Source organism: Perna viridis, chromosome 3 (genome assembly GCF_037379345.1).
Source record: "Perna viridis isolate PV_CMFRI_1.1 ecotype Kerala chromosome 3, ASM3737934v1, whole genome shotgun sequence".
NCBI classification, from domain to species: domain Eukaryota; kingdom Metazoa; phylum Mollusca; class Bivalvia; order Mytilida; family Mytilidae; genus Perna; species Perna viridis.
The window spans coordinates 22,167,354-22,183,347 of NC_142447.1; the positions used below are offsets into that span (position 1 = coordinate 22,167,354).

Consider the following 15,994-nt stretch of genomic DNA (forward strand, 5'->3'; position numbering starts at 1 on the left):
ATATTGTCCGCACGAGAAAACCTCCTGTAAACTCAACTTGGGTCACCTATTATATACTGTGTATTGTGTCAAATTCTCCATGTAAATTGATTTATTTCAGAACCGTAAGACAAAAGAAATTTATTTATATTTCAATTGTTATCCAAGTCCTACACGTGTTGACACCTGTGTCACAGGTCGCCGAACCATGTAAAGATAAAAGAGGCCCCATGCTGTCTCTTGGTCCTAATTAAGTCTACCAGGCTTGTTTATTATAACCCAGCGCCAAAGAAAGAAGGATACACAGTGTCACTATTTTAGTTGTACCATCCTGTTAAAGTCCTAAAAATAGTGTGCGAAAAACACGATTATTGCACCCATACACAGATCAGTGGACCCCTCTGCATCATATATACGAAGTTTTATACTGTTTTCAAATGATTTAGCAATTTTTTCAGGCACATCAATGTACCCAAATGGAGATTGAGAACCAATGACATAGCACTTCCATATTAATTAGGTTGTTGTGAAAGCACAAATAAATCATTCTAACTTTATTTAGCACTAACTTGGTGAGAAAAAGTTTATTATACTCGTATCTGAAAATACTACTTTTTATAAATATAAACATTTGTAAAATGATATTTTTTGTGTCGCGTCTCCTTTAACAGACAACTTGTGGACCTCTATGAAGTTGCAGTACAAGGTTCCACACTATAAAAGAATTTGGCTTGATTTTTTTAGGGGTATTGCTGTAACTTTTGAGGTCAGAAAGGGAAAAAACAAGCATTTTCTCGAAAATAACTAGTATTTGCGTATGGATCTCAATGACCTTGTACAAGGAACAGGTTGCAATAAGATTGTGGCCTATATTGCAATCACTTTGTTACACTTTACTGTAACAAATTTCTAAGCTTCCAATGGAGGGAATGATTAGATATTTACGTGGCAACACATACTGTTTCTCCTCTTTCCAGGTTCCTTGCTCATCTTCCTGTTTATCATAGGACTTAGTAGTTCAATGGATATTTTTGCAACAGATTTCTCAGTTTGTATAGGATGGAATGCTTAGATATTAAGTATATTGTTTTGCACGCCTTGTATAATGTCTCTCATTTCCAGGATTTCTGCCTCACCTACTTCCTGTTTATTATACAATTTAGTAATTTTTTTTTATTGGGTTGATGCCCCAACCTTTTAGTAATTAGGTTATATAAATAATATTTTCAAATATTCATCAGTACAAATTATGGTCAAAGACTAAACTCAAATACAAATCTTTTGATATAGTTCAGTTTATTGAAGGCCTACAACTTGGTAGCTAATGGCTGATCATTGTCGTACTTTGAATAGAGTCTATGAAAACTGGCTTCGCCAATTGTTTTAAGATGTTAGTGGCTGATAGGTCCTTATTTCTTTTGACTTGAATACATGAAAATTGATTGTATTTGAATATTTTTCATATTGTTTTAGGCTGTAGCGTATTCTTAGAAATAAAAAAAGTCATCACACATAGCTCTACCTTTAAAAACCTTTTAGAAGTGTCTTTTCAGATTCAAGACTACATGTACATTATTCAGCCATTTAACATGGTTCTTTTTTTAAGGAACAAATCTTGATAATAAGAACATAAAACTGTTTTCATTTCTTTTATTTTGTGTCGGTCCCAAATAACTGGGCAGTCAAATCACTATGGATATGACAAGCAACAATGAATGTCAAGTTTGATCGTCAGAAAAACAAGCAGACAATATTAGGTTACCTCCCCTTCCTTCTATAACAGAATAATAACAACAGACAGCTTAGGTTGCATTCATTTATCCACTCAAGATGCCTACAGGTACCCATGGTTTTTGTGAATATATCCATACTCACTGACTAAAAACAACTTGAGTTAAAATTTGAATGCTACCTAAATCATATGGCAGTATTGAGTGGTTGACAACCATTCATTAAAAATCTCATTATTTTTTTCACAAATATCTCTAAAAATTCAATATTTTTCCAAAAAGAAAAATGTGCCTTATAATAAAAATGGTAAATTACAGCAAAATTGCACATATCAAAGTAAAATATTTAAGAATTTTTGCTAATCAACTCTTCGATTAAAAATATTTCCCTTTAGTGGGTAACAAGCTTTACTTTAGGTAAAACAATAAATGCATCATTTCTGAGCTCATTTTGCAAGAATTTTTTTTGTCCACCTAAAGCAGAACGCTAAAACATCCATTGCAAAAAAATAATTCAAAGAAAACCAGAGAACAAAAGAGAGATCCAATTCATCCATAGACCAGGTACTTGACTTACAATAATGATTCTGAAAATGTATATTTTTGTTGTGCTTTTGAAAAAAAATGTTGAAATCAAAGATATAAAAAAAACCTTCTGTTCACTTTCTACCGTACTGGTCTACCTAAGAATCATGCATTGGATGACTTATTTAAAAATGATATTTCTGCTTTTGATAGGGAAAATGCACTCAATGGCTCAAACAGGAGGACAAACTGTTCTATTTCTTCTAGATGACTGTTTTTGGACAGTTTATTGTTGGTTTCACAAATTCCTAACATTTGAGAAGGGAAATACCCTGTACTCTTTGATTACAAAAATGTGCCTTTTACCCAACACAAACATGGAACAAATTATTAATAAAAAATGAATAGTGATTTCAAGAAATTTTTCTCCAGGTAAATTTAGGTGTGCTTTAATCCTTATGCATGATCCATAGATGGAACAGTACTACTAAATTTCAAAATTCATGATATTTATTGGAAAGATGCAAGTTTGATATGAAGGAAATGTCATTCATCTCCGATGGCCATGATTGAGTCTATCTCAAAGACAGAGGCACTTGTTTATTCCATATCCAAGTAAAATAGATTTTTATCTCTAAAAAAGAGGGTTCAGCAATTTTTTTCTACTAATAAAAAAACCCACATAATTAAGTGTAATGAATCTTCAAAAATCTTAAAATACCATCCTAGAAGTTTGTCTAAAGGTGATCTGAATTATAAAACAAAAGAATGGACTAGTGAATTAATTGAAAGGTACATTTCCAATGTGATTAAGGCATTTTAAAATGGTGCTAATAAAATTTTGTGAAATTAACTCTATTCGTCAGTTAAATTCAACTAGATAAGCATATTTTTTTTCAGACTGAAAAGAAACAAGTGCCTTTTACAATAGAACATGAAATTCCTGAGATAGTATATTAGCACTAATTAATATTTTAGTTTCATTCATCATAGTAACTTCATTATAAGAATATATATACAGAAGCAAAGGAAAGGTTTTTCTTGATTACAAATATACTGCCAACTCCAGGCAAAAGTAGGTAACAAATAACTTTCTTTGGAAAATCTAACTTTACAGCATTTTGATCTTTAATGATAAAAATTTCTATTTGTATCTAAAAACATTAAAGCCCATACACTGCCCTAACATTAAAAGTTTGCATGAAATAATGTCATATAAACAGTAGCCATTTTTAAGTACATATGGTTGCAAAGCTTTAAAAGCAATAAATAAAATAAAAACAGCTTGAAAAAAAAGGTGTGAAATAAAAAATGGAATAAATTGGAATAAAAGATCACAATATAAATGAGATTTAAGCAATGATTAAAAAATGTGTACAATTTTGTTCAAAATACATTTAAGTTTGGTGTTGCAACATTTAATAAATGAAAATGACAAATAACAACATGTAAAAGCACCCCAATAATAAATATAACAACCTATAGCAAAAACCAAAAAGAAAAAAGATGGCAAATTCTATACAATTATTGACATTTAATTAAAATGTTATGAAAAAAAATTGACACATGATTCAAAATGTACAGATTTAAACATAACAACATTTTATATATCATTGAGTATTACATACTCAACACAAAAATGTACACGCCCTCACTTAACGACTTGCTGCCTGGTTCACAGGGCTCTGAACACTAATCTTAAAACATGAGGAGTATCGATGAATGCCATGGCTTAGTTTATAACTACATAAATTGGATTTTCCACATAAATTTACATGATTAGATAGTATGTACAAGTCCTAGCTAGGCTAGGCTATAGAATCTTATATAATACATAATCTAAGGCAGTGATACACAATTATGACAGCATGAAGTAAGTATTTGCATAGTCCAAGGAAATAAGTGAATAACAGTAAAATTTCTGGTATTTCTATCCACTAACATAACAAGATATAACAGACAACAGCTAGTAAGTCTTCTATTTACATATCAATATACTCTTTATGTTTTGACACTAATGTATTGGGTGTATGTATAGTATGACTACTGTTGCATAAAACACATAATGTTCAATAAGGTTGTCTACTAGTATTTCAGCCATAATGACTTCGATTGGTTTCTCTAAAGGAAGTTAGAGCAAACTCCATTTTAAAATTATTTTGAATTCACAACTTGATACAAGTCAGTTATTAAGGTCTAGAAAATTGATTTTTGTAGAAAGAATATTTTAGGATGGTAAAAATAGGTACTTCCATACAAGGTTTTATCATAAAAATGCTGTACCTGTGAAAATCAATTTGAATTTCTATCTTCAAAAATAATAAATTTTTTTTCAAGAAAAAAGATCTAGTTTTATAGATTTTAACATGAAAGCACCTATTGGTTTCTACTCAAATAAGCCAGTAGGTAAGTTTTATTGGGTTAAACTCAGGACAACTATAAATGAAAACCAATACTGGACAGAGGAAAACTCTGGTTTCCTCCACTGGCCATTATATTTTTAGAATGGATTACCATTTTTGTCTACACCACTACAATAAATTAAGAAGTTTTACATCCTTCAGATGGTTTTGATCTTCAGTCAATCGCCTCACACGTTCCTCTTTATGCTATTTATCCAGTCGGTCTGAAATATAGGTCAAATTTTAATCGATGGTTCAAGCTAAGAAATGTTAAATTGTATAACATTTATGGCACAAGTGAAAAATGAACTAACAATTGCTGAAACACCCACTGAACACAGCACAAAGGGGAATAACTCTTTAACATCATACATTGTACCTGTAAAATATTTCAACAGTACATACAGAAACATTAGAAAGGAATTGCAAAGAAAATTAAATAATCAAATTTTCACAGATCTCATGAAGGTGTTTATGAGAAGACAATCAAGATAAAACTTTCACATTTCATTAATAAATTGACGGCCATTGAGCATCTATCTTTAAATTTGGCTTCTCAATGAACTGATAGCTTAATACATTTCAGCACTCTTCTTAAGATCTGATATTGAAATTAATGACATGATTGAGAAGACCAATCTAAATAACCATTCCATAGTCCCAGATGTGTAATATAAGTCTCTGTCATTTATATTGTCCAATATAGTGGACATTTATCTACTGTCACACGTCTATGGTGTGAGGCTTCTTACTCTGTCGTTTACTGTCCAATAGATAGGACAAGTCCATCTTCTGTTTTCCCGGCACTCCAGCTAACATCTTTAGCATAATCTTATCTAGCCGGTTCTTCTTGTCTTTTAACTATAAAAAATAAAGTACTTGGTTAAATACTGTAATACAATTGAAACCAATGCAAACAAGCTAAATTATTAAATCGCTATATTGACATGTGTGAGAATATACACAGTACAGGAAGTGGATACTGAAAATCCATGATTCACTCACCTTGGTCTCAAAAGAGGAACAAATAAGATTCTTAGTTTATAAGTCCGATCAAGGAAAATAAGTTCTTCGAATTTATCAGAACTTGTCATATCCATGCAAGTTAATTACCAAAATCCGGAAATCTGATTTCAATACACGCAAAGGTACAGCAAAACAAACCATTCTGATAACATTTACCCACCTTTTGAGCTTCCATTTTAAGGTAGTCTTCTTCTTCAATTTGTATTAGTTTTATATCTTTAGCTTTTGTCTTCTTCTTTTTCTTTTTCAATGAACTTGATTGGACAACCTGCCTATCAGGTCTAATCTTTGTCTTATAAGCCTCTGGTACTTCATGAGGCTGAAAATGACAGAAATATCTCAATTTTATTTTTAAACTATATTTTTTTTGGGGGTGTTGAAATTTCAAGACAAACTAACATACAGCACAGAAATTGTGTTGTATTTTTTCTTCTAAAGATATTTATCATTTGCTAAGGAATTCATAGCTAGTCAAGTAAGCTCAACAAAATCATTCACATCCTGACAATGAATAAAAAATAGTCTTTAAAATACTTTATTATGATGATGTTCCAATTGCTATTTAAAATACTTGTCATTGTATCAATTTGCAATTGTTGGATATTGTAGCTCTGGCTCTCACTGGTTGTTTGAGATACTGCAATCCAATGGCTTATGGTGCCAGAGATTCAAAGTTCAATCCTCACCATTTATCGTTGTGAAATTTATCATCCTGCTCTATTGTCACATTGATGTAGTAAGTCTTATAACTGAGTTGTAACTGATATTTCAATAGAACAAAGACCAAAAACTTACTGAATATGTCCTCTTAGGATTAATTCGTTGCGGATACTTGTCAAAACAGTATGATTTGGTGTTAATGGCATACCTGCAAATACACATTAAATAAATATGTCACAATGTATACCATATCAACTTTTTCCATCATGAAAGATACATTTACAAATAAAAAAAACATTAGACCATATTTACCATTTTAACAGATAAAAAAAAACCAAAAACAAACAAAAAAAACAAAAAAAACCAAAAAAAAACAACAACAACACCTGAGCAGCATTTAAACAGATGTAAAAAAAAAAAAACTATACAGCATCTTACTTTTAGGGAAAAAAATTATGACAGATGAAGGAAGGTCAAGAAAGGCGAATATCCTTGTTTCCATGGAATAATTCAGTTCCAAGAAGTCAGAAGAATTATGTTTCTTAAGTTTATCCTTGTTTGATAAATTGAGTACCTACATATACAGAAGAGTAACTTTTTACTTACGGATGTTTTGAGATCTTGTAAAAGAGGTGAGCAGTTTTATCCAAGCGGTATTCACATACATAAACATCTTGTTCCCTGACACTCTTAGGTCGACCTTTACAGTAGGTATTGAGATCCATCACACAACAGCTGCCTATTACTGTTTCCAGCGGTATCATCTCATACAAGGGCATTCGGAAAACCTCATTTGGAAAAAACTTCCTGGACGGCTCATGGAATGTTTCATGCGGTCGATAATAGTTATGACCAAAGGCAAAATTGCACTGACTGTAATTAGAAAGAAATTCCAAAATTACATGTTTATATGCATCTTTTAGGTGAAGGTAGTTTAATTTGTGAAAATCATTTCTTGCATTCATGGTTTTTAAGTTTGCAGTTTTCACATCAACAGGAATCTCTTATTTTCATTGGGAACCAAATTTTGTGGTTTGGTCTACCCACAAAAATCACAAAAAAATTAGTACCCCATGAGCAATAGTACTTTCACAGTAGCACTTACAAATGATCAGTTTACACATGAGCTGAAGTTAAGCAAATCAAAAATCTGTAGCTCTAGCGTAATAGGTGTTCATTAAATAAAAAGAGTAAGAGAGAGGATAGGTAAGAATACACCTTTCTCTCTATTAGGAGAAGTGGGGTTGTAGTTCAAAAGGTATATGAACACTTCATTTTGATTACATACATACACATTGTGTCACGAAGGTCAGCAACCAATGTGTAGTCTGAGCTAACAACAATATTAAACTTTCATTTTTTGGCACAAACATTTGAATACACCCATTGCTACTTACTTTTCATCTTTCCACAGTCTTTCTATCCTGAAGATATCTAGTTTGTCTGGACCTATTTCTGCCACAAGTTTGTGTGATGTTTTCACACTATCAATACTGATGTCTTTTGACATGGGTACATCCCTGAGAACATACACACAGTCCCCCACACGAACCTGAATCTCATCCCTCATTAATGTCATGTAATAGGTCCATCCTGGTGTCCCGTCATCTGGTTGTGGGTCTGCTAAGATTTCCTACAATACAATAAAACAAATTTAGATACATGTGTGTATAAAAGAAATAAGGTGTTCTCTCTGTAATAAACAGACGTGTAAAACCAAGTTATTTACATGTCACACTTGTTTTTTCCCCCTTAAAATCATATAACTTGGAAACATTTTTTAAGTTAAATGCAAAACAAAAGCAAGGTTCCTTTAAAAAAAGAAAAAATAAACCTAAAAATTATCATCAAAACATGAAGCAATTAATGTATGATGAGTCTAGTCTTTAAAAACACTTTGGAAAAGGATTATTATGCTGTTTAGTTTTGTCACTTATGGTAAGTTTCCAAGAGATTATTACACAAACTACTGTACATCCAGATCAGAAATATGTTGTATCCATGTACATAGTACAATTAGTGGAGGATAAGAGTTTTTCCTAACTCACCTTGCTAACCTGCCTTGGATTGCACAACTCACAAAGGTAATTCTCAACATCTCCTTTTATTTTCATACAATCACAATGCTGCCATATCTGCCATAAAAAAATCAAAATAAATTAAGATTATTTCACTTCCATCCTTTTTTGATAACCAGTATGTTTACAATTAATGAAAAAATGTTCATAACATGTTGGTTCAGAAATTTTTTAAAAATTCTTATTTTTCACAAAAAACATGTTTATATTTTACAAATTAAATATATTATATTATATAAACATAAGAAATATTGTAAGAATTTTCAGATACTTACAAAACATTTTTCACACTGTATCATGAGTCCTTCATCTCTATAAATACCACAAACACATCTAATAACCTCCTCTTCTTCATCTTCCTCTTGTATATGATCTGTAATAGTTATGACTGACTGATTGTGGTTTCATACAATGCTCACCTTAAGGCACTAGCCCAAAGCCTGGGCTAGTAAAAATTTATTTGGGCAGGTGAAATGATGTGTACTTTTCATGTTTCAGGCCAGTTGAATCCTACATGACCATCATATTGAGGCCAGTTATTGAGAATTTTGAAGGAAAGGACTGTTCATGTCATAAAGCAAACATGTCATGCATGTCAGGATGAGAAATTCACTACACATTATACTTAATATCTAATATCTTAATATCACTCCAAGACTGGATACAAAGAGAGCACAAATTTTATGACAGACAGACAAGCAAAAACAATTAGAGTCTAACTTCACTCGCTCGAACTCGGATGGCTCAAACACCCCAGATTTTTAACACAACTCAAAGTACCATCCTTTTCTCCTATATAATCAATATAAATAAACTTGGATTTCTTGAACTTCGATTTCTCAAATACTTGAACTGACTAGTCGGTCTGTTTGATAAAAAATCTTAGAGAATAACCCTCACTTACTCCAACTCATCTACCATTTTGTCAGCTTGGGTAATAAAAGTTACGAAAAACTGAAACCCTATCATTAATCACAGTGTCATTTAAGGTAATTACAGGTAATAATTAAGTCATCACTAATTAGGTTGTTTTAATCTAACATACTACTGATTGAAGTTCAAGAATATTCTGAAGTCAGCAAGATGAATGCATCGAAGAAAATAAAATGAAAACAAATCGTTGATGAACTCAAATTCTGAAATTTTTTTTAAATCAAACAAAGCATTTTTAATGTACACAAAGCAACATGAAAAATAGCATCGAAAGCGAATGCAAAATATCCAGGAACTAAACAAATGTCGTAGGTAGTAAGCAATTTCTTATGATTAAATTGAACTTGGACCCGTAACGAAAACAAATACTGAAATCTACAAATTTTAATTTCTCAACTTCCCGATTACTCTAACACATTTGAATGATCCCATGGAGTTCAAGATACCGAGGTTTGACTGTATAAATGCCAGTCCAGTGAATACCAAAGAATCTGAACTGACCATAACCTGTTTTAGCTGCACTTAATTCCTGTTAGCTATAACTTCATTGCTGTCATACCCACCTTTAACAACAGTTGATGTTTCAGTGTCTGTCACGAATGATTGGACAGTTTCACCAAGTACATCTTCGAGTAGAGGTAGTACTTCTGTTCTAGCACTTGCATATATCTGACGTAACTTCTTAATAAGATCTCCCATCCATGAAGTTTTTCCACAGTATCTCTGAAAATATAAGACAGATTGTGAATAATGAAGGGTGCAATGTAGCTTTTTCCTTAAAGTTGGAAAGTTTCCAAAGATTCTGTTACCCTTGTTGAAAAAGCCCACTCCAGTAAGTTTTGAGTCTAAGATTGTACGTAAGAAAATAGCAAAGGGCAGGTGCACTGTAAGAAGTTTTTCATTGTTTTTTTTCTTATTTTCATTTTGCACAATTTCAAAATGATACAGTCAGTATTCCATGGTATCAATAATGCAAACATTTTGTGGTCATATAAAATAATACATTAAATAATTGTTTAAATAAATTTATAAAATACTATTTGTAAAACGTCTGTACTTTCATGTGTGGATGGGACCATCTGAATGGACAAACCTAAAAACTTCTTACTCAATAAAAATATGAACCATTATAAGTGTGTGGATATTTACAAATACGAATATAATTACGAAAACTATATTTAGATTCAGTACATATAATAACAGATAACATAAGCTCAGGTGAGCTTTTAAGCTCGGTTAAAATCAAGAATAAAACATAACAATATAAATCAAATCCATCACAAAGTATTTGACACCTAAGACAACATACTAACCTCTGCATTTTTAAAGAGCAAATTAATATCTGTTTCAAATTCTTTGAGATCAGGGTATCTTCCCAATGATATGTTTTTCTCTATTACTTGAAAGTCAATTGGTTTTTCAATCACTGTGTAATATTCTGGATGCTTCTTCTTGGAAGGTAAAGACAGGAATGAGGCCAGCTCTTTTCCATCTTCACCTATGGAAGAAATCATAAATTATTTGTATTACATAAGTATGATCATCATCTAAAAACTTAATTCATACTTAACAGTTAAGAAGCAAACTAAAAAATGGTACTGTGAAAGTATAATTGTTCGTGGGATATCAATTTTCATAGTTTTCTTGGGTTTGGTAAACCATGAAATTTGGTACCCAATGAAATGGAGATTTCTTATTCATTTGTATGATAGAGTAGTCAAAACCACAAATTCAAGAATCTACACACTAATCATTGTCCCCTAAACCACGAAATTGGCACCCATTAATAAAAGTACTTTCTCTTTTTTATGAAACTAGAAATACTGTGGGCTCACACAAAGAATACTTTCCAATTTCAGTGGAGTAAAAGCATCTTAAACCCTTACTGCATCAAACAATAATCATCTTTCTTCATGCACAACTACATGTCATACATTACCTATAAAATTACAACAGTATCCACTGAGCTGTTTAGGGGGAGTTAAGCTTAAGTTTTCAACATGTAAACCAAAGGTTATTTTGCTGGGGTATAAAAAGAGTATACCAAATATTTTATGTACAATTCGTTGTCTGTTATAAGATCATTTTTGGCATCTCAGCTTTTGTTTAATAAATGAATATTTGATTTGATAAATCATAGAAGCAGGAAGGCAATAAATAGCATGGGAAACCCACAGCCCAATTTATTAATATTTTATTTAAAATTTCACAGTAATTTTATACTTCGTTAAGCAATATTGCATTGATGTACAATCTGCATCCCTACCTTATGAAATTCCTTTATCTTCTAGTCAAATTGTGCAGGTTATGCACTTTTTAATTCTAATGTATTTTCCTATCAAATTTTATTAAAAATGACCCTAACAGAAGGAAAATCAGAAAGTACCTTATTGGCCATAATCTATATTTAATGGAATGTTCCATAACATATATTACAAATTCAGTTATATTGATTTGACCCACTGTATTTGAGTAAAGGTAACATCTGGCTTGAAACTGAAGTGATTATCTGTCCTTCCTTGACAATATTTCCTTAGATGTTCATGTCACATATTTTACAGTCTTGAAATAGGACAAAGTAATTCTAGACTTCTTTCAACATATTGTAATATATTACCTTAAAATTATCTATATTTTAGATTTTGAATTGTTAATGACTTTTAAAAAGTATGACAAATTATTAGAATATCAGGTTCTTACAATTCTTGTACTGAAAATGCACATTACATCAAAACCTAGAATCGATTGAATGACAAATGACATTTATAGTAACAAGATATGAACTTTTTCATCCGACCTTAATTCCCTTCTTCAAATCTAATAATGATGTGATTTAATTTGTTGGTTACTTGTCAAAGCAGGCATCTAATGACAAAATCTGGTATTCTGACTGTTTGTATGACCTGCATTATAAAGACATTCAAACAGACTGTAAAATGTTCAATTTGACAAAAAAATATTTTGTGTATCAAACCCAAACCATTAACCTTTAATTACAAAGGAAAACAAAATTTTGTTTTTAACTTCAACTAACCTTTGGCAGCAAGAAGACTCTTCAGTATCTGATGCAGTATCTGTGCAAGTCTTGCTGTCTGAGTAAGTTCTGTACTTTCCTCAGCTAAAGCTAAACGCCTAGTCTTAACAGATCTTGACGTTTTCAAAGCAGTCAACTGGGTAATGAACACATCTGGAATGACAAAATAATATGAAAACTTCACATAAAAGGCTTGAAAAATAGTCAATGAATTGGTTATAACAATTCTTAAATAAATTAAGATATATAAATTATCATCCTGTTATTTGACTCAGTTAAATATTATGTATACTTCCTTATCAATCCCTGGTAATGCTTTTTCCAATGAAGTAGACGTTTTGAATTTTTTTTTTAATTAAAAAAAAAAACAACAAAAAACAAAAAAAAAGACAAAAAAGCACTTCTCATGTCTACAGAATTCTTTTAATCTCAAAGTGTGAAAACAATTCCACCACAATACAAATGCATAATTATATAAAAGTTCATCCAATTTGAACATTTCCATTTACCTTTCTTCTTGAATCCAGTTGCTTTAACATATTCTTCCTTTACTTCTGAGTCCCCTTCAGATACTGGGCCTCTAGTTCTTAGCTGACGAACTTTGTCAAGGTTTCGCACCAGAAATATAGAAAATTTTCTTGCCATTGATCTGTCTCTATTTGATATGGGTTTCATAACAGGAAATGTAATAGCACTTTGTTCTTGAGCTTGCTTCTGCTGAAAATAAAAAAAAAAATATATATATATCCCTATTTACCCCTACAATTTCATCATAGTTTCTATGAATTCTGAGTGGAAATTACAATTTACAAATCATGATTCTCTCCATAATACCCATGACATGTCAAAATGACACAAAGTTCAAGATTTTATTACTCATTTTCTTTAAAGACAACCAAAATTAGAATTTGTCTTGAAATAAGACAAACAGGTCTGTAGTAAAGAGATTACTGAAGTCTGGTCAAATAGTGAACCATTTTCTATATATTGCCTCCAATACCTTTTTCGTTCTTACTCATGGTCCATTAAACCGATTACAGTGTGAATAATAACATTGCAAGCTTTCGGTCATGTTTTAAATACCCATTGGAAAAGGTCAAACTGAAAAATCTATATTCCTAAAACTTTCTTGCAGAATAATCATTCTTTTTTCTCTCAAAATGTGTCACAGAAGCAAAATGCAAAATCAATTTATTACAAAGGTACCTAACACTGCAAATAAACAACACTTACTTTTTCTCTAAATTTCTTCAATTTGTTATTAGACTTCCGTTTATCTTTGGGTGGTCGACCAACTGGTCTGACTGGAGTTGTCTTCTCTTTAACCTTTACATGGCCATTTGATCTTTGACTTCTCCCACCAATCACACCTCGACAATTGTCACTTCCACATTTGCATTCTTGCTGTAATTAAGAAGAGGTAATGTACAATAGAAAATATCTGAAGGCAAGAAACATTCTACTAGTCACCTATACTATTTTCATACTAGAATTTTTTCAATGAAACATACCCAAGTCAAAAGGCAGTCATTAGACCATACATGTTCCGTATACAACAGGCAGGTGGAATTTCCCTTATTGTTATATTGCAAAATTTGGTCCTGCTTCTGATATAATACAAAATTTCAAGAAAAAAAAAAAAAACGAAACAAAAAAACAGTAACACAGGTAATTATTTTTATTCTGGACAGCACAGAACTATTTTATATATTTCAGACAAGTCCTTTCCAGGTACAAGAACATTTAGGTATAATCTACCTTAAAATAATAAGTATAAAATCCAATGTTTCTCTAAGATTCAGAGACAAACCTGTGTATCCATATTGTAGGAATGGAAGTTGTAATCATAAGACAGTTCTTCTCCAGGCTCAATATCTTTGAGGGCAAACAAGGCCATTCTGTATACACCCTTGACATTCCTGCAATTAAAGTAAAAACTTTGAGTTTTGAATAAACTTCAGGTAATCATGTATATGATCTGATATCAATACATTGTATTTGAGTTTTTGTTTTTTTTTTAAATTTCTGATTTTATATTAAGTGAACAAATTAAGGATTATCTTATAAAGAGAATGACTAGTTCCTGGCTAGTCCCAATGGTTTAGACAATCCTGAAGACAGATGAAATACATATGGCGATCAGACCCTGATAAATACAATAAGTACTACATAAAATTGCATTACAGCTTTGCTCTATCACTAATTTTTATGGACAGGAATTATTTAAATTTATCATACAGATAGCAATGATTTATCAAATGTAAAATGAAGTCTGTAATTTCACTCTCAAGATATTCTCTTGACAAATGTAACCACACAAATATCAATCCACAGTTCACAAATTTTAAAATTAATACTGAAAAAAGCAATAAATTAGGGAGATATTTAGAATAAATAAGATAATAAATTGGTTATCAAGAATAACCAAAATATAAGTACTTGTACAATGACCACATGAAGATTTAACTTGTGCATGAAAAAGGTTTACATTTTTAATTAACTACTGTAAAAAAAATCAATTTAACTGTTGCTAATTTTTGCGGATTTTGTCAGAAAACATACTCATTGGAATGAATGTTGGCAGTTTCAAAAAATGATTAGCTTTCTATAGTGTTAAAATCAATAATGCGGGTAATATTTATCACAATTTTCTGTCCATCCCGAAAATAGCTTAAGTTAGTATACTGCTAAATTTGTACGTTTACAGTATCCTTTTATTATTTACTTCTAAATGAAAGATCTGGACAGCACTTACCATTTCTGTATTTCACAGTTAGGTTTACAAGAATGATTGACAAATCGTCCAATATTTCCCATGCGATAGCCATCAATCATGGCACCACTGTCAAGGTTAAGGCAGTAATGGTGCCGTTCCTGAGAATAATTTTCAGTCATTCTTCTCTTAAATTCCTGCTCACTCACAACCTCTCCTAAATATTCCAGAATAAACTGACCTAAAAGTAAGAGTACATATATACAACATGGTTATTAATTATTGTTTTTCAAAAGATGGAATAATAATACAATTATTAGCTTGAGATTCAGATTTTTAAGATTTTTTTTTGGGATGTCTAAAGTTGTTTATTTCAATCCTAATTTCTGTAAAGGCTTTCAGTTCCTGTGCTTCTTGTTGCTTTTCATTTGTTATTTTTGGTCTTGTTATCATTCTCTAACTTTCTAGATCTTAATTTCGTTTAAAACTTCGTTTTTAAAATTTTAACTATAATTGTCCTGAAGAGAAGTAAAGTACTTTGCTGCAGCTTGTGTTTTCAAACATTCAGAAACATCCTAGGGCAGTTTCTTTACAGGGATGTAACTTATTCAAGACAGTCTCCTAACTAAGTAAAAATGAACTGTCAAACTTGGATTGGATTTACAGGATATTTTGACAGTCCCTGTTCACTCTAACATATTTTTGAGAAATAGGATGATGAAAATCAAAAATAAAATTGTCTATGTTCATAACTAAGAAATAAAAAATTTCAGGCTGATAAAAAAGTGTATGTGGAGTAACCCAATGCTGAATAAACATTATCTCACCTACTATGTCAAACACTGCAAGAAAATGCCAAATTAGATATTGCCCCTAACGGACTAATACCCTCTACAGCCTGTTCAAACCCTGTA

General features: G+C 31.2%; 1 protein-coding gene across 4 annotated transcripts in view; it reads right to left on the reverse strand.

The window, feature by feature from the left end:
• Positions 1–1,614: 1,614 nt before the first annotated feature.
• Positions 1,615–15,994, reverse strand: part of LOC148621447 (uncharacterized) — a 36,636-nt gene continuing 22,256 nt past the window's right edge. For 2 of the 4 annotated variants that reach the window (XM_088575855.1, XM_088575852.1), the window contains exons 9-22: positions 15,123–15,321; positions 14,178–14,286; positions 13,601–13,771; positions 12,877–13,084; positions 12,368–12,520; positions 10,647–10,831; positions 9,897–10,056; positions 8,676–8,773; positions 8,371–8,457; positions 7,720–7,955; positions 6,929–7,195; positions 6,458–6,530; positions 5,823–5,981; positions 5,215–5,497 (exon numbers count right to left, since the gene is read on the reverse strand). In XM_088575855.1, the coding sequence (XP_088431981.1) occupies positions 5,360–5,497; positions 5,823–5,981; positions 6,458–6,530; positions 6,929–7,195; positions 7,720–7,955; positions 8,371–8,457; positions 8,676–8,773; positions 9,897–10,056; positions 10,647–10,831; positions 12,368–12,520; positions 12,877–13,084; positions 13,601–13,771; positions 14,178–14,286; positions 15,123–15,321 (2,243 nt within the window). In that variant the 3' untranslated portion in view covers positions 5,215–5,359. Of the gene's footprint in view, positions 4,861–5,214; positions 5,498–5,822; positions 5,982–6,457; positions 6,531–6,928; positions 7,196–7,719; positions 7,956–8,370; positions 8,458–8,675; positions 8,774–9,896; positions 10,057–10,646; positions 10,832–12,367; positions 12,521–12,876; positions 13,085–13,600; positions 13,772–14,177; positions 14,287–15,122; positions 15,322–15,994 lie in introns of those variants that run through there. The other 2 variants (XM_088575854.1, XM_088575853.1) reach the window with 2 other exon arrangements.